Genomic DNA, 24,621 nt, shown 5'->3' on the forward strand with positions numbered 1-24,621 from the left:
TAGTGTCATTTGGGACACATCCAATGTGTCCCTGGGTGGGATGGGGAAGTGAAAAAGGAGAAACAGGAGAGGAATTTCAGAGGTGTGAACGTGTGTGTGTCAGTTTGTTTACAATGGGTGGGGTGAGGTGAGGTTTTAGTGGGAACACATTCTACTGCTGCCTGTCATTCCAGAGGGAGCTGAGGGGCTTGGGTCAATTATAGAGAGCTGTAAGGAATGTCTAGGGGCTTTGGGACTGGGTAGCACAGGGAGTGTGTGTAGGTTAGGGGTGTGTGTGTGTGTGTGTGTGTGTGTGTGTGTGTGTGTGTGTGGTTGAGGATGTCTGAGTACTTACAGGTGGAGAGGGAATATGGTGCGAGTGTGGGTTTGTGTGTGTGTGTGTGTGTGTGTGCGTGCGTGCGTGCGTGCGTGCGCGCTTGCATGCCTGTGAGTGTGCGTGTGTATTCAAATATACATATCATGTTTGTGAGCATGCTCTCCGGACATGTACTGTATGTGTATCTGCGTCTCACACCGTCTTAGTGTGTGTTTGACCAGTCAACTGGGCCCAAAGCCCCAAACAGTGAGTTGAGAAGGAGGTTATCAGCACACTGCCATAAATCACATTAGACTCTGCTGTAACTGATCCCGCTCTCTAGACATACAGACAGAGGAACAGGGTGGAGGAGACTGAATAGAGTGTTTGACCCAACGACTTGCCCTGTCAACAACACATGAGGTAATCAATGAGATGAGGTCATCCTGCTGTCACTAGCCAATTAACAACTATGGATTTCATCGGACCAACCAATCAGACTGTACTGACCTAACATTGGGTGAGAAGAATTTGTGGGTTTGACCGAACAATGCAATAACAAGGGATCCATTTGTTTTTCTTGGGAGTATTTTTGCAGATAAAGTTACCAAAGGCAGGCCCATTGACCTGAGGTAGGGTCAGAGTAAGTGAACTATAAAACAATGACAAAGCGATCCATTTAGCTTCCTCCTTTGTCTTCTTTGGGAGTATTTTGGCGATAAAGTTAACAACTTTAGACCCATTGACCTGATGTAGGGAAGGAACAACAACAAAGTAATCCATTTTTCTTCCTCCTCTGTGGTGTTAATCCATAAGATTTAGCACCTGGCACTTATCTTCCCTCCTTATCTTGTTTACTATCTCGTTTCCACGGTAACTAAAACCTTGACTACTGGGAAAAATATTATATTTCTTAGCAAATGGGTCAAGTATTCCATTAGTAAAGAGTGTTTCTGGGTAGTTTCAGATACGTTGTTAAGAAGACAATTCATTAATATTGTAAGGTTAGACTCCCTACTTTCCTCTCTTTAACTCAGGCATGCTTCTTTCTCAGTGAATCTTTCCTTAATTCCTTCCATCTTCTCTACTCACCTCTTTCTCAAAATTCTTGCAATAAGGTTGAGCAGGAGGTGGGTAGAGTATTTATGTAATCGTGGAAAGATACATTAAGAAAGAGTCCGTGTCTAATGACAAGAGTGCATCTTCATAGAGCGAACCATGAGATATGGTATTTATCCATTATTTATGTCTATGGAGAGAACACTCAGGGTAGAGTAATTCTAAGTATTCTTTATGGTCAATGATCATGTCCCTGATACGCTTAACTCTACTTTTAGCTTCCTAGAAACTAGTGCTGAGCGATTATCCGACGTTGGTTCAATTACTTGAATTCCATTTAGTTTTTTTATGAGCCCAACACTCCATTTCTCCAGTGAGAAATCAAATAATAATAAATCAAGTCAAGAACCATGTGGGATGCCTGGCTAAGCAAATATTCAATCTAGTTCAGTGCAGAAATTAGGTAATTAACTACAATGACCATAATCCATTGCACCTGTTCTTTTTTGTGCAGACAGAGATGGATACACTTTTACTATACACAGACTGCATAGACTGCATGAGAGAGGAATGTACTCAATGATGAGAGAGAGGGATAGAGACAGTTTGTCAAAGTGTGCCTTATCAACTTTGAAGGACTAGTCAAATTATTTTGTCAGACAGCTCTGCAGCATACTAAGTCAAGCTAGCTTAGCTAAATAGGGTGACTAAAGACAGCACAATGTGGGGAGAACAGAGATAACGTTGTTTGGCTGTTACTGCCTGAGCAGAGATGAGATGATGACTTTAAGGAATTCAAGATAATAAAGTCATCAAATAAAAACCAAGTAATATACACAAGTGAAATATTCTTTCACAGTGATTTTTTCTTTTCCTATTGATGTCTACCCAATGTGGACCTGACAGAGACAATGGAATATTTTCAATGTTTGGGCAATTGGATGTTCACTATTTTTGGCTTTGGAATTTCTATTAAAATCATTTTAATGCCACAACCCCCTTGGGTTGTGCCGTGGCGGAGATCTTTGTAGGCTATACTCGGCCTTGTCTTAGGACGGTAAGTTGGTGGTTGGAGACATCCTCTAGTGGTGTGGGGGCTGTGTTTTGGCAAAGTGGGTGGGGTTATATCCTGCCTGTTTGGCCCTGTCCGGGGGTATCATCGGATGGGGCCACAGTGTCTTCTGATCCCTCCTGTCTCCGCCTCCAGTATTTATGCTGCAGTAATTTATGTGTCGGGGGGCTAGGGTCAGTCTGTTACATCTGGAGTATTTCTCTTGTCTTATCCGGTGTCCTGTGTGAATTTAAATATGCTCTCTCTAATTCTCTCTTTCTCTCTTTCTTTCTTTCGGAGGACCTGAGCCCTAGGACCATGCCTCAGGACTACCTGGTATGATGACTCCTTGCTGTCCCCAGTCCACCTGGCCGCGCTGCTGCTCCAGTTTCAACTGTTCTGCCTGCGGCTATGGAACCCTGACCTGTTCACCGGACGTGCTTGTTGCACCCTCGACAACTACTATGATTATTATTATTTGACCATGCTGGTCATTTATGAACATTTTTAACATCTTGACCATGTTCTGTTATAATATCCACCCGGCACAGCCAGAAGAGGACTGGCCACCCCTCATAGCCTGGTTCCTCTCTAGGTTTCTTCCTAGGTTTTTGGCCTTTCTAGGGAGTTTTTCCTAGGGAGTTTTTCCTAGCCACCGTGCTTCTTTCACATGCTTTGCTTGCTGTTTGGGGTTTTAGGCTGGGTTTCTGTACAGCACTTTGAGATATCAGCTGATGTACGAAGGGCTATATAAATAAATTTGATTTGATTTGATTATTTCACAAAGAATTTAATGTTTAAAAAAATGTATCGAAAACCGCCGTTTGTTTTTTTATAATCGAACCGAAACCGAACCGACCCCAAAAAGCACTAATCACTCAGCACACTTGAAATGGTCTGTGCATGCTGCCTCAAGGCGCCCTATATGTGCTGCCTGATACAAACATGCCTCGCCTGGCATTCATAACACTCATTACCACTTCAGAACAGCGACAAAAGGAATGAGTAAAGAGGAAGGCCAGGCAAAGATGGGGAGCGAGAGAGAGAGAGAGCGAGAGAGAGAGAGAAAAAGATACATATGAGAGAGAGAGAGAGAGAGAGAGAGAGAGAATAGGAGAATTAGATACGTGGAAAAAGGAACAAATTCAAAAACAAAGTTTCCGACCACAGTCAGCAGTATTTTCATGGAGGGATCATTTTGTAGGGTGGAAACAAGGCCTCTAATCCAGAAGTCATAAATTAGTTAGCATGCAGCAGTGCTTCTGATGGTGCCAGCTGAAAGCAACACTGGTCTGCCAAATGACCTGAAAACCTGGCTGTTAAAATGTGTCAGCCGCAACAGGGGACAATATATCACTACTATCTGTTTTTGCTGGTCGATGTCTCTAGTACAACATCCTTACACAGGCATGTACAGTACGTTGACCCAGAGTCTCAAGTGAAGTCATCTGGGATATTGGATATGATATTGGTATAGAATATTGATATCAGGTTTTTGGTACAGTGAAATGCCTTTCTTGTCTGCTCTTTCCCGACAACGCAGTAATCAATATCAGTAGTACTACAAAAAATACATGATATGACAATGCCTTCTAATTATGCCTCACGCAATGATTGTCCTGAGTCCTTCATAGCAACAGTTACATCAGTGGCTGACAGACACAAAAGTGGTTACATCCACTGTTATAGGCTCCTGTCTGTGATTAAAGCAAGGCTTCAGTACGGGCTACTGTCCCACATTCACACTTCCCACCAGCCTATTCCAGCCAGCCCATTCCTCCTGCTGTTACTCCTCTGAAAGAGCTAGCAACCTACAGTGGGGGAAAAAAGTATTTGATCCCCTGCTGATTTTGTACGTTTGCCCACTGACAAAGAAAGGATCAGTCTATAATTTTAATGGTAGGTTTATTTGAACAGTGAGAGACAGAATAACAACAAAAATATCCAGAAAAACACATGTCAAAAATGTTATAAATTGATTTGCATTTTAATGAGGAAAATAAGTATTTGACCCCCTCTCAATCAGAAAGATTTCTGGCTCCCAGGTGTCTTTTATACAGGTAACGAGCTGAGATTAGGAGCACACTCTTAAAGGGAGTGCTCCTAACCGCAGCTTGTTACCTGTATAAAAGACACCTGTCCACAGAAGCAATCAATCAATCAGATTCCAAACTCTCCACCATGGCCAAGACCAAAGAGCTCTCCAAGGATGTCAGGGACAAGATTGTAGACCTACACAAGGCTGGAATGGGCTACAAGACCATCGCCAAGCAGCTTGGTGAGAAGGTGACAACATTTGGTGCGATTATTCGCAAATGGAAGAAACACAAAAGAACTGTCAATATCCCTCGGCCTGGGGCTCCATGCAAGATCTCACCTCGTGGAGTTGCAATGATCATGAGAACGGTGAGGAATCAGCCCAGAACTACACGGGAGGATCTTGTCAATGATCTCAAGGCAGCTGGGACCATAGTCACCAAGAAAACAATTGGTAACACACTACGCCGTGAAGGACTGAAATCCTGCAAGGTCCCCCTGCTCAAGAATACATATACAGCCCCATCTGAAGTCTGCCAATGAACATCTGAATGACTCAGAGGACAACTGGTGAAAGTGTTGTGGTCAGATGAGACCAAAATGGAGCTCTTTGACATCAACTCAACTCGCCGTGTTTGGAGGAGGAGGAATGCTGCCTATGACCACAAGAACACCATCTCCACCATCAAACATTGAGGTGGAAACATTATGCTTTGGGGGTGTTTTTCTGCTAAGGGGACAGGACAACTTCACCGCATCAAAGGGACGATGGACGGGGCCATGTACCGTCAAATCTTGGGTGAGAACCTCCTTCCCTCAGCCAGGGCATTGAAAATGGGTCGTGGATGGGTATTCCAGCATGACAATGACCCAAAACACACGGCCAAGGCAACAAAGGAGTGGCTCAAGAAGAAGCACATTAAGGTCCTGGAGTGGCCTAGCCAGTCGCCAGACCTTAATCCCATAGAAAATCTGTAGAGGGAGCTGAAGGTTCGAGTTGCCAAACGTCAGCCTCGAAACCTTAATAATGACTTGGAGAAGATCTGCAAAGAGGAGTGGGACAAAATCCCTCCTGAGATGTGTGCAAACCTGGTGGCCAACTACAAGAAACGTCTGACCTCTGTGATTGCCAACAAGGGTTTTGCCACCAAGTACTAAGTCATGTTTTGCAGAGGGGTCAAATACTTATTTCCCTCATTAAAATGCGAATCATTTTATAACATTTTTGACATGTGTTTTTCTGGATTGTTTTGTTGTTATTCTGTCACTCACTGTTCAAATAAACCTACTATTAAAATTATAGACTGATAATTTCTTTGTAAGTGGGCAAACGTACAAAATCAGCAGGGGATCAAATACTTTTTCCCCCACTGTAACTGTACATGCTTCGCTCAGCTCTGGCTGGAGACTATGGCAAGGCTCTGGCAGCCCATATTAGTACATTTACCAAATATTATCCAGAAGTATCCAGAAGTGCTGGATGTAGTCATCACATGGAAATCGTTGGCTGGATATTGAACTAGTATTTTTTCTCCTGTGCAGTATAAATAGGACCTGGGGTTTTTCCTGAGCATCTAAAAACGATGTCCCAAGTTATAGATTAGTAAGACTACAACTAGGAAGTGGAGTTTTTCCTGGTCAGGTCATGTGGTTAGGAAAAACGCCTGGCCATGAAGTATATAGGTCATCATAGGCCTGTATAAAATTCATCAACACAGGCACTAACTCATACCATCTGACACAAGTTCCCCCTGTGTTGGATGAGCTCTGTTGAATCACTTATGTTTATTGTCTCTTTGACTGGTCTGGGATCAGAGTTAACCTACACCAGGTGAGTCACACCCCATGTATGTTATTGGTAGCCTGAGAAGTTATGAGTCCCAGGTCAGTTTCAGTAAACAAATAGACAAATAGACAAAAGACAGAGCCAGGTGGGGTGAGTGGGTGGAAAACTAATCCTAAAACCAGATGGCTGATCTCTCCTGGTCTTATTAGAGGGATGAGAAATTACTCTGGCTCTAGGTAGAAGTAGGCCACAGACACAGATCTAGGATCAGCCTCCCCAAATCCTATCTATATCAATGACAGAGAACATCTAACTGACCTTCAATCAGCGTATATAACAACTTCATCCTTCAATATAGTGACTACTTTTTTGATCAAATATGGGTAGAAGTAGCTTTTTAATAGCCACAGATCTAGGATCATACCTTCCCCGGATTCTAACCAAAACCATTAGAGGATAAATGCAAAGCTGACCTTGGACCAGTTTTGATTAGATACTACACAATATGAGACATAGACCCAGACAGACATGAGCCTATCAAAGAGAATTTATTATGACTCAACAGCAACTCTCCATTGAGACATATTCCAGTATTGCAGTGCCCAGGGGAGCTTGGCAATGTGATACATTCAAGAGTGTGAGAACATATCTTTACCAATAAATGTTCACTAAAAACACAGTCATTAAAATCTAATGGTTTTGAACCTGGAGGGAGTTGTATAAGTACATGAAGTAGCACTACACACAGCAATGTTTAGAGCAGTTATAATCCAACAAGGTTGTTAGTGTTGTGCTGTCTGAATCAAATACCCCTCATTATCTAATCTGTTTAATGTTAGTACATTATTCTGTTATGCTGAGCAAAATGAAGAAATAATTATCTTTCTAAAAGTAGAGAAAAGTGTGGTAAATGTAACTCGGGGAGCTGAAATCTACACGACCACCCAATGTGCTGTTTGTGATGTTGGGGTTAAGCTGGAGTTGTTGTTGGCTGACTGTCATGGATGTAAATGAGTTTTCTTACGATGAAGGAATGAGTGTGTGTGGTTCTGAGAGAGGCCCCTTGAGAGTGCCTGTTTGTGTGCGTGTGTGTGTGTGTGTGTGTGTGTGTGGTTCTGAGAGAGGCCACTTGAGAGTGCCTGTGTGTTTGTTTGTGTGTGTGTGTGTGTGTGTGTGTGTGTGTGTGTGTGTGTGTGTGTGTGTGTGTGTGTGTGTGTGTGTGTGTGTGTGTGTGTGTGTGTGTGTTCACCTCGACTCTGCTGGCGGTTCACTATGCCCCCCAAGGTCCATCTGCGGTCCAGTCTCTTCAGATGAGCCTTGCGTCTCTTAGTAACTGATGAAGGGACGGATGGAGAAACCAAAGAAAAACAAAGAAACATGAACTTAAGAAGCGTATTATAAACTGAAAGAAGGCAAAAAGCTGTCGTTAGTTAGTAGGATGGTGAAAACATTACATGGAAAGCCAGCAAATAAATGGTGTCCATTTTAAGCTATGCATAGTAAATAACATGATTTGTAATAGTGTAGTAGCAAATGCTATTTTTTAGAAAGAATTTATATTCATTGCTGTCATGATAATCACTCCTATGGTATTTATCATATCTGTCTTCAGAGTTCACGCGCACGTTTCACAGTCAAGCAGCTAAACTTCTTAAAGGGTGTGTATTTCTGGGGACTGAGTTATACTGACATTGTAAAGGAAGAGTGGAACCACAGGCATCCTGAGGACAGTGACAGCTAGGTCATAAATACAGAGATATTTCCTTACGAGAGAGAAACTATCCTCCATATCGTCTGTCATCAAAAGAACAAGCCCCACATTAAAATAGGAAGTAGTAATCATAGAAATAGAATGCATAGAAAGGGCGTCTCCATTCATTACAAAATGCCAGGGTTAGAGCTTGAAAAGCCTGTTCTATTCATTCTATCTCTATGGCAATGATGACATGATGTATCATAGAAATATAATGAATTGAAAGGGCGTCTCCATTCATTACAAAATGCCAGGGTTAGAGCTTCCAAGCCTGTTCTATTCATTCTATTTCTATGGCACTGATGACATGATATGATACAGTATCATCCAATCTAGTGTGTCTGGAATACTGAAATCTGTTGGTCTTCAAGGTTCTCACCACAACTGTATTCTACATAACGTTTTGTGTATCTGGGACCTTTCAAATGGTCACAGACATGCTACATATGTGTGGCATAGTATCATACTAGCCCCTAGCGTACTGTACACATGGTTTAAGATTACCCAGCAAAGTACATATGTTGTCCAATGTGTTGCTAATGGGTTTTCTAGCAACTGTATTGGAGAAAATAGATAAGGGTAAATCTTCATGTTAGCCTGTTAGCCTACCGTAACAGCTTGCTACGTCCTCTGGTAAACTGTTCCATTCCAGTCCCCCTTATACGCAGGGACCACTCTTGCAACACCACTGACTCAAGGTAAAGTAAAACAGCCCTTTATGATACTGTCCAACTCGTTGCTTTCTGGTGATGACTCGTCATTGTCCTCCCTTCCTTAATGCATTCCCTAGTGGGAAATAAACCAGACTTTCAGAATGGAGGAACGAGTGACGAGGAGGGAGGACAGAATGAAATTACTGTCATCGCTCCCTTCATAGTGGAGGGAAGAGGAGGAGGGAGAAACGGAGGAGTGGGGAGAGGAGGACAGAATCAAATTACTCTCATCTCTCTCTCTCTCTCTCCCATTGACCTCCTAATTGAAATATCCGATTGGAGACAGCCACAAAGGCAGACGTTATTTCAGGGTAATTCCAATAGACCAGACCTACCAGGCCCTGTCGTTCCTCCTCAGTGAGCTAGCTACAGTCTGCTATTGGTTTATATGACAGCAGACTGGGGCTTAATGAGTATGAGGGGGGGTTGGGAGGGTAGGGGAGACAGGATAGTTACTTGAGATATGAGATATGCAGTGGTGTGTGAAAACTGAGTCGGCAGGCTCTAATGGGGAAGGTGTTGATAAAGGAGGGGTTTTGCGGGATGGGAGGGATGTAATATGTGTGGGGTGTGTGTGTGCGTCTGTATTCCCTCTTTGTGTGTGTGCCTGACTCAGATCCCTAGGTATTTCCAGGCTCCAGCTACATTAAATTATTTTTCCTTAAAGGCTATCACAGACTTTCACTACCAGCCCAGTACGTCTCTCTCTCTCTTTCTCTCTCTGTGGAGTGACTGCAGTCTGCATTAAGGGGAGCTGGGGGCCACGGCAGCTGCAGAGGACCTGTCATCACATGCGGGGATGTGGCGTGCCAGTTTACAGTGTAACAGTGCCATGGGCCAGCGCGAGGATCATAAAGCAATGTGTCTTAATGAGGGACAGGGAGAGAGCCTCGCATACCTTGGTGGCAGTCTATGACACACAAAGCATTACGGCATAATGACTACACTATACCAGGTAGTTTCCATGGTTTACTAAAACCGATGGAAAACAGAGGTAATATGACTTTAATGGTGGGCGAGTGTATGTATGTGTGTATGTCTGTGTGTGTGTGTATGTCTGTGTGTGCATGTCTGCCTGCCTGGGTGTAACACACAGCTAAGGCGCTACAGTGTCATCCCAAAGCACCAAAAGGGAAGGGAGCTTATTCTCTAGTGATGAAATATGCCCTCCAAACAGTCAGACTAAACAGTATTGCAAAAAACAGAGGTCATGACAAAACGAGACTCCTTCGGAAACAGACACTGGGTTCGTTACAGTGTCTGTTTCCTGCTCTGACCCTGGTCCTCGAGGTTCTGTGACGATCGTCAAAAGGAGTAGACCAAGGTGCGGCGTGGAAAGTGCTCATATTTATATTTATTGTAACTGGGAGCTCTGGACTAGGGAACGTCGCTGGAGGCCGGGTGCGCAGAGCAGGCACAGGGTATACTGGGCCGTGTAGGCGCACTGGAGGTCTGGAGCTTATGGCTGGCACAACCCGTCCTGGCTGTATGCTTACTTTAGCCCGGCAAGTGCGGGGCGCTGGCACAGGACGAACTGGGCTGTGCAGGCGCACTGGCGACACAGTGCGTAGAACTGGCGCAGGATACACTGGGCCTTGGAGGCGCACTGGAGGTCTGGAGCTTATGACTGGCACAACCCGTCCTGGCTGGATACCCCCCGTAGCCCGGCAAGCGCGGGGCGTTGGAACAGGTCGCACAGGTTTGTGCTGGCGAACTGGGGGTACTGTGCGTAGAGCTGGCGTAGGATAACCTGGGCCAAAGAGACGTACTGGAGACCAGGAACGCTGAGCCGGCACAATCCTTCCTGGCTGAATGCCAACTCTAGCACGGCAACTGCGGGAAGCTTGCACCGAGCGCACCGGGCTGTAGCTGCGCACTGGCGACACAGTGCGCATCCCCGCATAACACGGTGCTTGCTCGGTCACTCGCTCCCCACGGTAAGCACGGGGAATTGGCTCAGGTCTGCCAATCTCCCCATGTGCCCCCCCAAATGTCTTTTGGGGCTGCCTCTTGTGCTTGCCTCATTGCCGGGCTACTTCCTCTTCTCGTCGCCGCTCTGCTCTCGCTGCCTCGCCCTGTTCCCATGGGAGGCGATCCCATCCAGCCTGGATCTCCTCCCACGTCCAGGATCCCTTGCCGTTCAGAATGTCCTCCCAGGTCCACTCCTGATCACGCTGCTTGGTCCTTTGGTGATGGGATCTTCTGTGACGATCGTCAAAAGGAGTAGACCAAGGTGCAGTGTGGAAAGTGCTCATATTTATATTTATTGTAACTCAGAACACTCAAACAAAATAACAAACAAAGAAAAAACGAACGTCACGTTCTGCAGGCTTACTTAGCTGACAAAAACAAGATCCCACACTGAAGGAGGGAAAAAGGGCTGCCTAAGTATGATTCCCAATCAGAGACAACGATAGACAGCTGCCTCTGATTGGAAACCATACTAGGCCAATCAAAGAAAAAAAACAAACATAGAAATATGACACATAGAATGCCCACCCCATGTCACACCCTGACCTAACCAAACAGAGAAAAACGGTTCTCTCAGGTCAGGGCGTGACAGGTTCCTGCTGTCCAAGCACAACTATTAGTTTTCATGCCTAAGGCCTTAGTAATGATGGTAGTGATATTTAGCAGGGAGAATGGCTGGTGTGTGTGTGTGTGTGTGTGTTACCTTCTCCTGTCCTGACGGTGCTAAGTTCCAGGTCGTCTCTAGTGCCGTTCTGTGAGTCCAGGTATGTGGCCGGCACCCAACCCTGCTCCTCGGCTGTACTGACGAACCACCAACCTATAACAAAGACACACACACACATTAGTTTGTGCAGAGCCACATGGAGACACACACACATTCTTTATACACTATGACACAGAAAGAAAATAGACAGACACACACACACACACACACGCACACACACCAGCCATTCTCCCTGCTAAATATCACTACCATCGTTACTAAGTCCTTAGGTAACACACACCAGCCATTCTCCCTGCTAAATATCACTACCATCGTTACTAAGTCCTTAGGTAACACACACCAGCCATTCTCCCTGCTAAATATCACTACCATCGTTACTAAGTCCTTAGGTAACACACACCAGCCATTCTCCCTGCTAAATATCACTACCATCGTTACTAAGGCCTTAGGTAACACACACCAGCCATTCTCCCTGCTAAATATCACTACCATCGTTACTAAGGCCTTAGGTAACACACACCAGCCATTCTCCCTGCTAAATATCACTACCATCGTTACTAAGGCCTTAGGTAACACACACCAGCCATTCTCCCTGCTAAATATCACTACCATCGTTACTAAGGCCTTAGGCATGACAACTAATAGCTGTGCTAGGACTCCAAACACACTTACACATTTTGATTTACATTCAATAATGGAAATATGTCATCGTTCTAGTTCCTTCATCCGCAGCAGTTTGCTAAGGCTATAAATTACAATAACTGTTCTACATTCACAAAGAACTGCAGAACTGATCGGGTGTTAAGGTTTGTCTTGGTCCAGGATTTCATTTATATCTGCTACATGGAGAGTAGTGAAGTGATGTAACCAGGGAACTTTTCACCTGCTTGGAAAGCTGCTATCATTACAAAACCACCAGACGTTTCAGAGTAGCGGTACTGATCATGGATCAGTTTTTCATTTTGAATCATAATAATTGACATTATATGGACAGGGAGAACCTGATCCTAGATCAGCACTCTAGGGTTTTTTTATTTGATGTGCCCAGAGTGCAGAGGACACTAAGGCTCAAGGAGGTAGAAGTTGTCCCTGAACCACAGATCTAGGATCAGATGACCATAACTGAGTTTTAACCTGAAACCATCAAGGGGATTAAATAAGAGCTGACCCTGTATCAGTGCAATAGTTAAGGATTGACTTGAACTTAGTCTCAACAACAAAAAAATCCTAGTCAGGTATTTCGAGAGGTGTTTGTGGGACAATACATCTTTTTGATTCGAATTGACTCGCCTCTACCTAGACCTGATTGAATGCAAAAACACATGTCGAATCGGGAACCAAACCAAACCGAAACTCACAAAAAGAGAGAGGAAAAGAAGCCATCGATCCCTCCCTGACAGTTAGCATGTGTCTTTGTGTTTTAGTTCTGCAGTGGTAGCACGAATCCAGATTCTCCGACTGTCTATTCAGAGTTCGGAGGCTCCCCAAGCATTTCATCCGTAACATTTGGGTTCAAAGTGGACTATTCAGAGTCGTAAATAGTAGGGAAGCTGCCTTTCAGTGAACCTCAAAGATACAGGATAATTTATGACTTTCTGCAGCCTGTAACGCACCCAGACGTACGCCATATGCTAACACACACAGGCACACTCTTGACGGATGGCTCACACGCTCTGACAATATGAAAGAGAAGAGAGCGAGGCAACGAGCACAACAATTATTTTCTCTACATTGGAGTCCAACAAACAGCTCTTGACTGTATTAACAGTTATATGGTGAGGTCCTATAATGTGGTTTGATACTACACACACACACACACACACACACACACACACACACACACACACACACACACACACACACACACACACACACACACACACACACACACACACACACACAGAGGCTTCAGTAAATCAAGTCCTCACACGCCCCATTTTATGTCCCTGCAAGACACGCCAAGTCACATTGGGAAATGAGACCTATTTGACCCATATGGAAATTATGTCTGTGTACAACAGTTTCTTCATTGGAAAAAAAGAACGTTGGTCATTGGTAGGGTTGCGAAATTCCAGTAACTTCCCAAACATTCCTTGGTTTTCCATAAATCCAGGTTAGAAGTCACTCATAACACAAGACTACTATAGCAATACTATGTTTGAAGCTCTGCATGGTCCACCACGGTGTTTGAGGCTTCAACCCATAGGCATTGAAGTTCAAAGTAGGTCCCACTGTAGACATTACAGCAGAGTCTGGGGTCTGATAGCACACAGTACAGTGAGTTTGGAAACCTGTCAGAATCGGTTGGCTTCACAAAATGCTAATAATGCTATACAAACGATGCTATGCTAATGATTAGCCTAGGGAAAACGCTAACGTTGGACTGAATGTAGAGGCATAGGTTTCCCTCAGTGCTAACTGCCAACATGAATTTGACATTGTGACATTGATGCTATGCTAATTAATTATTATGCTACTGTAGGCTAGCTAGATCCTAGACTGAAAATATGTTTTGATGAACGGCATTCAACACATATAGTAGAGAGAGGCAGTACGCTAGGGCTCTCCTTTCTTTTTTAAAGTCCTTCATTCCATGTGCCAATACCATACGAAACACATTCACTTTTATGTGTTATTTTGTTATTATTTTATTACTCAATGGAAGTTGGCCATAGTTTTAGCAAAGAAACTTTATAGATCAAGTTACCGCAACTGTTCAAAAGGAAATAATCCAACCCATCCACCTTTATGGAATTTGGCCATAGTTTAGCAAAGAGACAATTCAGGAGCCATTTTCTTCAAAAGGTCACCTGACTTGACAAGCGGAGGATAAACAGTCTCCTAAATCCCTATGTGGCAGGGTCCTGGTGAGCGACTGCCATTATCAGCTGCATGTGTGAGCTGCCACGGCTGTATATCACTGCCTACCTAGTTGGGGCTGATAAAAATAGGTCACGGCTGTGTGCGTGGAAAGAGTGTGCCTGAGTACACAAACGTGTGTGTTTGTGTGAAAGTGTATGCATACAAGCATGGGCGCGTGTCTATATAGGGATCCACGAACATGCCTGCTTGCACTTGTATGTGTATGTACTTGCGTGTGCTGTGAAAAGGCAAATGAGAAAAACTAGTTTAGCCCTGGTCTCTCTCTCCCAGGCTGACAGACACCACATGGCTTTGACAAGGCCCAGCTCCCCTATACATTCAGCTCCCAGGCTGACAGACACCACATGGCTTTGACAAGGCCCAGCTCCCCTATACATTCAGCTCCCAGGCTGGCAGACACCACATGGCTTTGACAAGGCCCAGTTCGCCTATACATTCAGCTCCCAGGCTGACAGACACCACATGGCTTTGACAAGGCCCAGCTCCCCTATACATTCAGCTCCCAGGCTGGCAGACACCATATGGCTTTGACAAGGCCCAGTTCGCCTATAAATTCAGTTCTGGAGAAAGTCAGATGCGGTAAAAGAGCAGAGAAATTAGAAACAGAAAGGCTGCTGGATCTCATCACACATAGGCAGTTACCAGAGTGGAGAGAGACAGTGGAGGAAGAGAGAGAGAGAGAGACCAGAGAGAGAAAGCGGGGGAACGTTCTCATATGTTTCAACCAACTACTGTCCGTGTGTCAACATTTTCCAGGAAACTCACTCTGTCCAACTGCAATATGGACAGAAGCTGGTTCTTTCTCTTTTCTCTTCTCTCTCTCTTTCAGGACAGTTGTTAGTAGGAAGTTAGTTGGCGTTCCCTCTTTCTGGCCATGCCATTTAGCCTCCAGACAGACAGACTATAAACGCTGTTTTCCCAGAGAAGAGAGAAGACATCCCCCTTGGAGAAGACTCGAGTCAGGGTTTTCCCATTCACACAGTGGAAGCCAATTGGCTTGGCGGCTCAATTAGGCTCCAAGAGATTTATCATAGGATTGAGCTGTTTACGTGGCATTGTCTGATGTTGACCATGTTTGTTGTGTCTTTTCTGTTTGTTGGCGGGGTTTGTCGTGTTTTGTGTGTGAAAAATCAAGAAAATGTTTCACGTAGCCTGGGGTGTTCGAGCGGTCGACGCTACTGCCTCTGGATAACAAGTACTAACGCTGCGAGCATGGGTTCAAATCTGACCCACCACTTTAGGAATTTCTCTCCTCCTATAAACTTCTTTCTATCTATCCTGTCCAATAAACAAAGAAAATATGTTGATTTTCTGTAGTGGGACGGCCACACCACCTAAACGATAAGTTAATCATAATATGCTACAAGAGCTGTTTTTGGAAGCATACATGTCTTGTTTGATTACAGTGGCTAACATTACCATATTACATCAACTATGAATGCAATAACCTTTGCTGACGGTCAGTTATTTTAAATGACTATATGTTCTAAAATAGCTATATTTCTTGCTTGACTGTACTGAACGTGTATGGAATACATTACAGTGCAGGTGGACTAGAGAGAGACTAAAGGGGCAATCTGGGATTCAAACAGCAACAAATAGACCATGTTTTCCTCGAAAGGTTATGAATCATAGAACATGGAAAAGTGGAAAAACAAGTGTCATTCTCCAGCAGGGGTGGGACGCGGGCAGGGGGGCAGGGCAGTAAGGGGGGTTGGGGGCAGCTGTAAAAATGAAACAAGCTAAAACAAGACATATAAAAGGCGGGTCATCTAATGAACTGCATATTGACCACCATATGAACAGACAGTAGAGTAGAAAGTAAAGGGGAAGGGCTGTTGTTTCAACAGGTTTCAGTCATCATGGCAGTGTTATTGGTTGCAGGGTGTGTGTGTGTGTGTGTGTGTGTGTGTGTGTGTGTGTGTGTGTGTGTGTGTGTGTGTGTGTGCTGTCAGACTAAAACCGTGCTAGTGAGTTCACTCGAGACATTTACCTCACGAGTGCTCATTTCCTGTTTCTGGGTCCGGGTTGTTTCCTGACAGAAATGACCCAGTTTCCTCTACTTCATCGGATTCATGATGTGGAACTAAAGATAACTATCTTAAAAAGGTCAAAGAGTGACAGCTGCAAAACCTTCTTAACATTGACAGTACTGCTGGTTTAACCCAGACATGAATAAGTAGTCTAACTGCAGTTCCACGGTGTTGTGCTTTGGTAGAGCATAGGTTGGGTTTAGCAGAGTGCAGTGCTTTCTCCCTCTTTCCCTCTCTCTCTCCATCTCCCCCTTTTGCTCAATGAGAATAAGGTCACGTGGAAATCAAATGCTACAGTAATTGCGCAGAACATACTCATCATTGGCTGGTAAACGCCTAGTAGGGAGAGAAAGACGGTGATAGAGAGAGTGGGTGACAGAGAGAGATAGAGAGAGAGTCAGAGACAGAGAGAGAGAGAGAGACTGAGGGTGAGAATTGAAAAAGGGAGAGAGCGGGGGTGAAGGTGAGAAAGAGATGGAGCGCTGGAATGAAAAAGAGAGAGAGAGAGAGAGCAGTAGGGAGCTAAAGTGAGGGATATGCGGAGAGAGAGCGAGAGAGATGGAAAGAGAGAAAGAGAGAGCAGATGTCTGGCCAGGGCTTCAAAGCAGGGAGTATTCCACACACTTCCCCATCCAAAACCACCACAGAACCTTTCCTTTCACTTTCTTTATTTGGCCTGATGGAACGGAGAAACGGGACGGGGCTATCAAAACGTTTCGTCAACGACACTTATTTCAAACGTGCCTTTGAGGAAACCAAGGGATCCCGTGACGCGATTGTGTTACTCATTTCATTGCTTTGCCATAATGAACAACAGATCTGATATGTGATATGAGCTCTGTGTTGGATGCGGCTGAGCCCGAGTCAGGAAGACAGAATATTGAATTGAACCACAACGTACGCTTTCTGCAGAGTAAGCAGAACTAAGGGACACAGAAAGCTGAGGCTTAAAATAGAAACATAATAATTACGGAAGCTCAGGAGGTCTAAACCCGAGACTGGAGAATCAGGCCTGGAAGGCAGAGACTTTTCTCATCCTTATATCTAATCACACAAACCCTGTGGGTGAGCAAGATAAAGGTATAGGTTGCAGGAAAGTATATACGTAATCAAATCTAAAGCTAATACAGAACGAGATTATACCATTTTTTATTACGTTTGTTTGTATTTTACCCCCTTTTTCTCCCCAATTGCGTGATATCCAATTGCGATCCAACTACGATCTTGTCTCATCGCTGCAACTCCCCAAAGGGCTCGGGAGAGGCGAAGGTCGAGTCATGCGTCCTCCGAAACATGACCCGCCAAACCCGCCCGCTTAGTCAGCCTGCAGGTGCCCGGCACTCCACAAGGAGTCACTAAAGCGCGATGAGCCAAGTAAAGTCCCCCAGGCCAAACCCTCCACTAACCTGGACGATGCTGGTCCAATCGTGCGCCGCACTATGGGACTCCCGGTCACGGGCCAGTTGTGACACAGCCTGGGATCGAACCCGGGTCTGTAGTGATGCCTGAAGCACTGCAATAAAATGCCTTAGACGGCTGCGCCACTCGGGAGGCCTGAACGAGATTATTTAATTAGGGAAATTGGATTGAAATCCCATCAAGACCTCCAAGTCGATACAGTATATGATATGATATGATATGATAAACGCCTAGTTAGGCCTTAGAGATATGATTTTGTTGGATGGGATCAAACGAAGAACATACAAAATCCCTCTAATGACATCAGTCTTTTAATAACAAGTTCCTTTGAACACATTTTCGTTCCCTTTAGTGTGAACTTTGTTTGAAAAGATGGTGTAGCAAATTGGAAATGTAAAGAGACATAAAACATCCCATGTATAAAAATCACCCAAGACGGGATACATCAAAGCATCGTCTGATCATTCTAACTGAGGGGAAGTTATGAGGATACCCGAATCCTCAAGCTGGTCATTTCCTTCCAAGAAAGTCACAGTTTATTTCGAGGCCCCAAATCTTTATTGACAATGTCTAACAGGACGGTAGACAGAGGAACTCACATCCCACTGTGGAGATTGTGTTACCTTGCTTTAAGTTTTCATAAAACATAAAACATGGGGGTTTGGTTACTGTTAGCTGTGTTACAAGTGTAAGGGGATAGCGTGGTGGAAGGAAGTTCATTAGACCGTGTTGACTAAATATCACGCTCAGCATGCCTGGGCTAAGTCCCCAGGCCTTGAACTTGAACCGCTGTGTGTGTGTGCGTGTGTGTGTGCGTGTGTGTGTGTGTGTGTGTGTGTGTGTGTGTGTGTGTGTGTGTGTGTGTGTGTGTGTGTGTGTGTGTGTGTGTGTGTGTGTGTGTGTGTGTGTTTGGGTTGCGGGTAAAGGTTAGGATTATGGTAAGGGTTAGGTTAAGGAAAGTAGGATTTTGAATTTAAATACATTTTAGGTCCCCACGAGGATAGAAGAACATAACGTGTGTGTGTGTGTGTGTGTGTGTGTGTGTGTGTGTGAGAGAGAGACCCATCTCAAAGCTTCCTTCCAGCTAAGTACCCCCTGTGTCACGCTTATTGAAACAGGCTGGCCATTTCAAAGCATGGGAGGTGCGGCTAACACTAAGCTAGCTTTACCCATGCATATCACCTCAGTAATCATGCTAATGGCAACACGCTCTATTTTAAAACCAGCTATGGCCTTTCATGTGACCCTATCTATACAGGAGATTCTAAAGGGTTTATAGGTAACCTCTCTGTTGAGTCGATTAACATAGATTAGCAACTCTTGTGCCTCTGGGTGAAAAGCTACGCTAAGGCTACGGGTAGCATGTATAGCATGACTAATAGCCAGCTACGCTATCTCTTGGCTTATAAGTATTACTTCCTGATTGAAGCTGGCTATCTATTTTTACAGCCTGACCAGGACATCCTTTAAGCTAACCTCTCTAGCGCTAAACACTCTTTGATTGAAGCTGTCTGTCGATTTGATTGCCTAGAGGTGAGGCGACACAACTTTTAAAGGAAGAATCACTGTATAGGCTATGTGAGACTACAGATGTAGGATCTTCATTTCAGCGAGTTTGCTACAGCAGGAAAATAATCATGCAGCAACAGGAAATTAGAATTAGTATGTGGATTATAAGTAATATAATAAATTGACATTTTGTATGGGTTGATACATTTTTCGTAAGGGAAAATCAAGTCTGAAATGTCAAAGTGGAACAAACTTCAGAAACCTTTTTAAACCTCAAATACAATACAAGCTCCTGCAACAGGGTGATCAAATTCATATCCTACATCTGTATGGCCTCTTGTGTGTGAGGCCTGTCTTCAGCAGCCCTCTGGCCAAGATTCTGATGGTTTACAACCTTATCGGCATGACTGAAGACAGAAGAGCATGCTAGGCTGTCCGTTTCAAATGTAGCCTCAAGGTGAAACTAGAGCTAAGCTAGCTGTAGCCTGAGTGATGGAGTGTAAGATTTGACACAAATGGTGTTCTTCCCTAAGTATAACTTGGCCCAGTGCTTTCCCCTACTAAAGCTGATCTACACAGGGCCCCAGGCCAAGGCAAACAACAACCACATCCCAGCCCAGCCCAAACTCAGCCAAAACTGGGTAGATTTCAGGAAAGAATATGTGGGTTAGTGGGGGCTATGCCAACCTAACTTTCTCCGCCGTGGGCACAGCAGGCAGCGAGAGAGGGGAGGTGGGGGTGGTGTGTGTGTGCGTTTGACCCTGTGTGTGTCTATGCATGCGTGTTTGCATGTGTATACATCATTTCACGCATGTGTGTGAGTACGTGACCATGTGTGTGAATGTGTGTTTAGGCGGGTTTTGTACGGTAAGCGTGCCTAAGCTCTTTAGGACTATGGTGACAAATTCCCTCTTCAACCTGGCAAAGATCGCATAGAGCGAGAGAGGCGAGGGGCAAATGTCTTCTCCGGCTGGGCTTGTGGGCTGAGTGAGCGGCACAGTAACCCAAAGGGATCTTGTTTGCTGCATAGCATCACAGTCCTCCTGCAAGATCCATTAGGCCGGGGTAAGCACACAGAAAATAGGGGAATTTTCCATATTCAGCCACAGTATGGAGCCACAGAAAGGAGGCCCAGTTGCATTGATTAACCAGTCATTTTTGTGCAACTATGGCATCAGATTTGTTAGCGTACGGTCATCTCTAACAGAGACAAAACTGAACAAATAAAGACCGACCTACCAGTCTTCAAAGACTATTCTATAAAATATACATTTGATATCACTCACCTACAGTTGAAGTCGGATGTTTACATACACCTTAGCCAAATACATTTAAACTCAGTTTTCACAATTCCTGACATTTAATCCTAGTAAAACTTCCCTGTCTTAGGTCAGTTAGGATCACCACTTTATTTGAAGAATGTGAAATGACAGAATAATAGTGGAGAGAATGATTTATTTCAGCTTTAATTTCTTTCATCACATTCCCAGTGTGTCAGAAGTTTACGTACACTCAATTAGTATTTGGTAACATTGCCTTTAAATTGTTTAACTTGGGTCACATGTTTTGGGTAGCCTTCCACAAGCTTCCCACAATAAGTTGCGTGAATTTTGGCCCATTCCTCCTGACAGAGCTGGTGTAACTGAGTCAGGTTTGTAAGCCTATATGCACGCACACGCTTTTTCAGTTCTGCGCACAAATTTTCTATGGGATTGGGGTCAGGGATTTGTGATGGCCACTCCAATACCTTGACTTTGTTGTCCTTAAGCCATTTTGCCACAACTTTGGAAGTATGCTTGGGGTCATTGTCCATTTGGAAGACCCATTTGCGACCAAGCTTCAACTTCCTGACTGATGTCTTGAGATGTTGCTTCAATATATCCACATAATTTCCCTTCCTCGTGATGCCATCTATTTTGTGAAGTGCACCAGTCCCTCCTGCAGCAAAGCACCCCCAGAGCATGATGCTGCCACCCCCGTGCTTCACAGTTGGGATGGTGTTCTTTGGCTTACAAGCCTCCCCCTTATTCCTCCAAACATAATGAAGTGAAATAATCTGTCTGTAAACAATTGTTGGAAAAATTACTTGTGTCATGCACAAAGTAGATGTCCTAACCGACTTGCCAAAACTATAGTTTGTTAACAAGAAATGTGTGGAGTGGTTGAAAAACTAGTTTTAGTGATGCCAACCTCCGACTTCAACTGTATATCATGATGATAACAACTTTGCAGGAAGCACAATAAACTGATTGCTCAATATAACTTCTGGTCACACATGCAAGTGATGTTTTTCCCAATCTGAGGCCTCTTCCCTCCAGACTCTCTGTGATTTCCCATGTCCAAGGAATGACCGGGGTGGGAGAAAACCAGGACACTGGCCCATACATAGCCTCCACTCCTCCTTTTCTCCTCCTCTTTCCCTCCTTTCATGAGGACTCTGGCGTGTCCACCTACTTGCCCTTCCATAAATCTCTCTTTACTAGATAGTAGCTCATAAATCTCTGGACAGACAGTCAGACACATATCTCACAGCCAAAACTCATGACATCAGCACACACCCACCCACCAAACACACACACACACACACACACACACACACACACACACACACACACACACACACACAGTACAGTCTCACGTAGCGATACTGGCGTCTTGTTGACACTATACAGTGAAACAGCTGGCGTTGAAGTAGAGCGCACGCGGCCGATAACTTCTCGCAGTAGGGGTAGGTTATAACAATAACATCCGACTCGGGATTAGGAACCCGGGACTATCGAGGTAAGCAGTGCATGAAACGAAAAAACTGATGCTACAGTCAAGTGGTTTACTGCAGTGGATGTTTTTTTCATTGGCTGTTGCTTGACCCAAACCATTCCTAACTGCTGTCTGGGAAAGGTAGACCAATACGCAGCAGGTGTGCAGTTGTTCATTTTGAACATTTAATTAAATCAAAACGAATACAAAAACAACAAACAAGAAAAAAAACGATAAACTGACAGTCTGCAAAGCATAGGCTGAACACAGAACAATCACCCACAAAATACAAGACAAACACACCCAACTAATATAGGACTTCCAATCAAAGGCAACACCAAACAGCTGCCTTCAATTGGAAGTCCAACCCCAATTAACTCAACATAGAACCAGACACACTAGACTAAACATAGAAATACCTAAACATAAACCAAAACCCGGAAATACTAAATCAAACACCCTTCTTACAAAACACACCACCCCGAACCACATAAAACGAATACCCTCTGCCACGTCCTGACCAAACTACAATACTAATTAACCTTTATACTGGCCAGGACGTGACAACTGCATATGATATACTGTATGGAGATTGTATGGAGAGGAGAATAAAAAGCACAGAGTCTGGATAAGATTGGTAGAAGCTAACTTAAAAGCATATGTTGTCATAATGCCGAGATGCATGGGGAGAGGAACATTAAAGCAACATTAAAATAACATTAAAGAAATAGGGGGTCTAGTGAATTGGGAGATTGCAATGTTAAATTACCGTCTGTGTTTCTGCAATCAAAATGTCAAAGGACATAAACAAGCAGAGCTGTGGAGACTCCAAGGTCGCAATAAAGCGCTGAAAAAGGTGAAAGGGTTTCTGGGATATACAAGGCATTGGGACTTTTTTGGTTTGGCATAGCCTGCGAATGATGTCATCGTAGATTGTCGCTCTAGTTCTTTGGCCTAATGGAGACGTTTGAGCATGTTTACAGTAACCTTCAAGTCCAATGACAGTCATTGTACAGCTTGTTTCCCTATGAATGATATTTTGTTTGTTTTTCTTGAACTTTTGTACTGATACTGTCTGAGATGTTCTGGATCTTTTTCAGGTTTAGTCTAGTTTGAGTACGTTCAGCTCCAGTGAAAGCACAGCTTGTTTTCTTATTTGTTTTTATATTTTTGTATTGAAACTGTCCGAGTACTGAGTATTTATAGATCTTGTCCTAGTTTCGTTTTAATGTGCCCGATCGTGGGGGTAACTGGGGTTTCCAATGCAGTGTGTCAGTGCCACCAATCATTTTATAATTATGGCGTGGTTTTGGCATACGCACAGGTAATTCACTTTTGAATATTCATTAAACAAAACATATAGTGACTCTCACTCTAGCGTGTGACTCTTACAAAATCTCTGGGAATCGAAGCCTCATCCTCTCACATATCTCTCGAAACGTAACTCAATGCAGCTTGAAGGCTGACGGTACGAAACCTCACAAAAGAGACTGAGAAGAGAGACTGAAAAAAAAAAAACATGACATTTCACATTTACATTTTAGTCATTTAGCGGACAATCTTCGCTAAAGGGACTTTGGCCGATCAGTTCATTTAACTAAGATAGGTAAAAACAACCACATCTCACAATCATTGCAGTACTGCACTTCCCAGCGTTCACATTTTCTGATGACATTAGGTTTCCCCTTCGCCATGTATGACCTTGAACACATTGAATACTCACAAAAGAAGATCAGCATTGCAAAAACACCTACACCTCTATTCCCATACGGAGTTTGGCTGAACTGCCGCTTTGGCTAGCGCGGACAATTGTCTCACTGTACTGACAATGAATGGAATGGGAAATACAGCAAAAAGCTGTTCAAACAACCTGATGTCAAAAACACATGGGGCTGAAAGAGTGTGGGGGGGGAATGTCAAGCGTTGAAGGATAGTGGGTTGCTGGGTCGATTGTAAAACTAAAGAAAAAGAGAGATTCATTAACTTGCATAACGACTCAAAGACATTGTGAGAAAACACCTCGCACACACACACACACACACACACACACACACACACACACACACACACACACACACACACACACACACACACACACACACACACACACACACACACACACACACACACACACACACACACACACCAATATGTGAAAGGAAGATGTGTGTGGATGTATCACTGCCAAAGGGGTTTCTGCTGATGGTAGACTGTTAGGCTGTTGTGGTTGTTAATCTTGAGTTGTGAAAGCTGTCAATGGCTTGTTACCATGGCAAGTTAGATCCAGCTCTCGTGTTGCTAAATCGAGTTTGGAGAGACGAAAACAAAACATAAGGGCAACATACTCACGTTGACTTTTCACTCACCCGATTTTATTCAGGGTTTATACATAGCAAACTATTACTAATTCAACAACTCAACTGCCATGTCCTTGGTTTTTGATAACATTGTAAAGTACAATGAAAATGGAGGCAAACCTAAGGGTGAAAATAGTACACGCAGCCAGTTATCCCAAGGCTTCCAAATAACAAGTGAGGAATAAAGCTGGTGAGGCAGAATTGATCTCTCTGCCTCTGTCACCCTGGCTCTTCCTCCCCTCAAAACTTTGCTCGTCGACCTTCGCCTTTCCGA

General features: G+C 44.1%; 1 protein-coding gene across 6 annotated transcripts in view; it reads right to left on the reverse strand.

The window, feature by feature from the left end:
- The window catches only part of LOC106586780 (SH3 and PX domain-containing protein 2A), a 122,839-nt gene that overhangs the window by 15,506 nt on the left and 82,712 nt on the right, over positions 1-24,621 (reverse strand). For all 6 annotated transcript variants that reach the window (XM_014174425.2, XM_014174414.2, XM_014174408.2 and 3 more), the window contains 2 exons: positions 11,369-11,482; positions 7,478-7,561 (listed from right to left, as the gene is read on the reverse strand). In XM_014174425.2, coding sequence (XP_014029900.1) covers positions 7,478-7,561; positions 11,369-11,482 — 198 coding nt within the window. The remainder of the gene's footprint in view (positions 1-7,477; positions 7,562-11,368; positions 11,483-24,621) is intronic.

This window comes from Salmo salar, chromosome ssa02 (assembly GCF_905237065.1).
Source record: "Salmo salar chromosome ssa02, Ssal_v3.1, whole genome shotgun sequence".
In the NCBI taxonomy this organism is placed as follows: domain Eukaryota; kingdom Metazoa; phylum Chordata; class Actinopteri; order Salmoniformes; family Salmonidae; genus Salmo; species Salmo salar.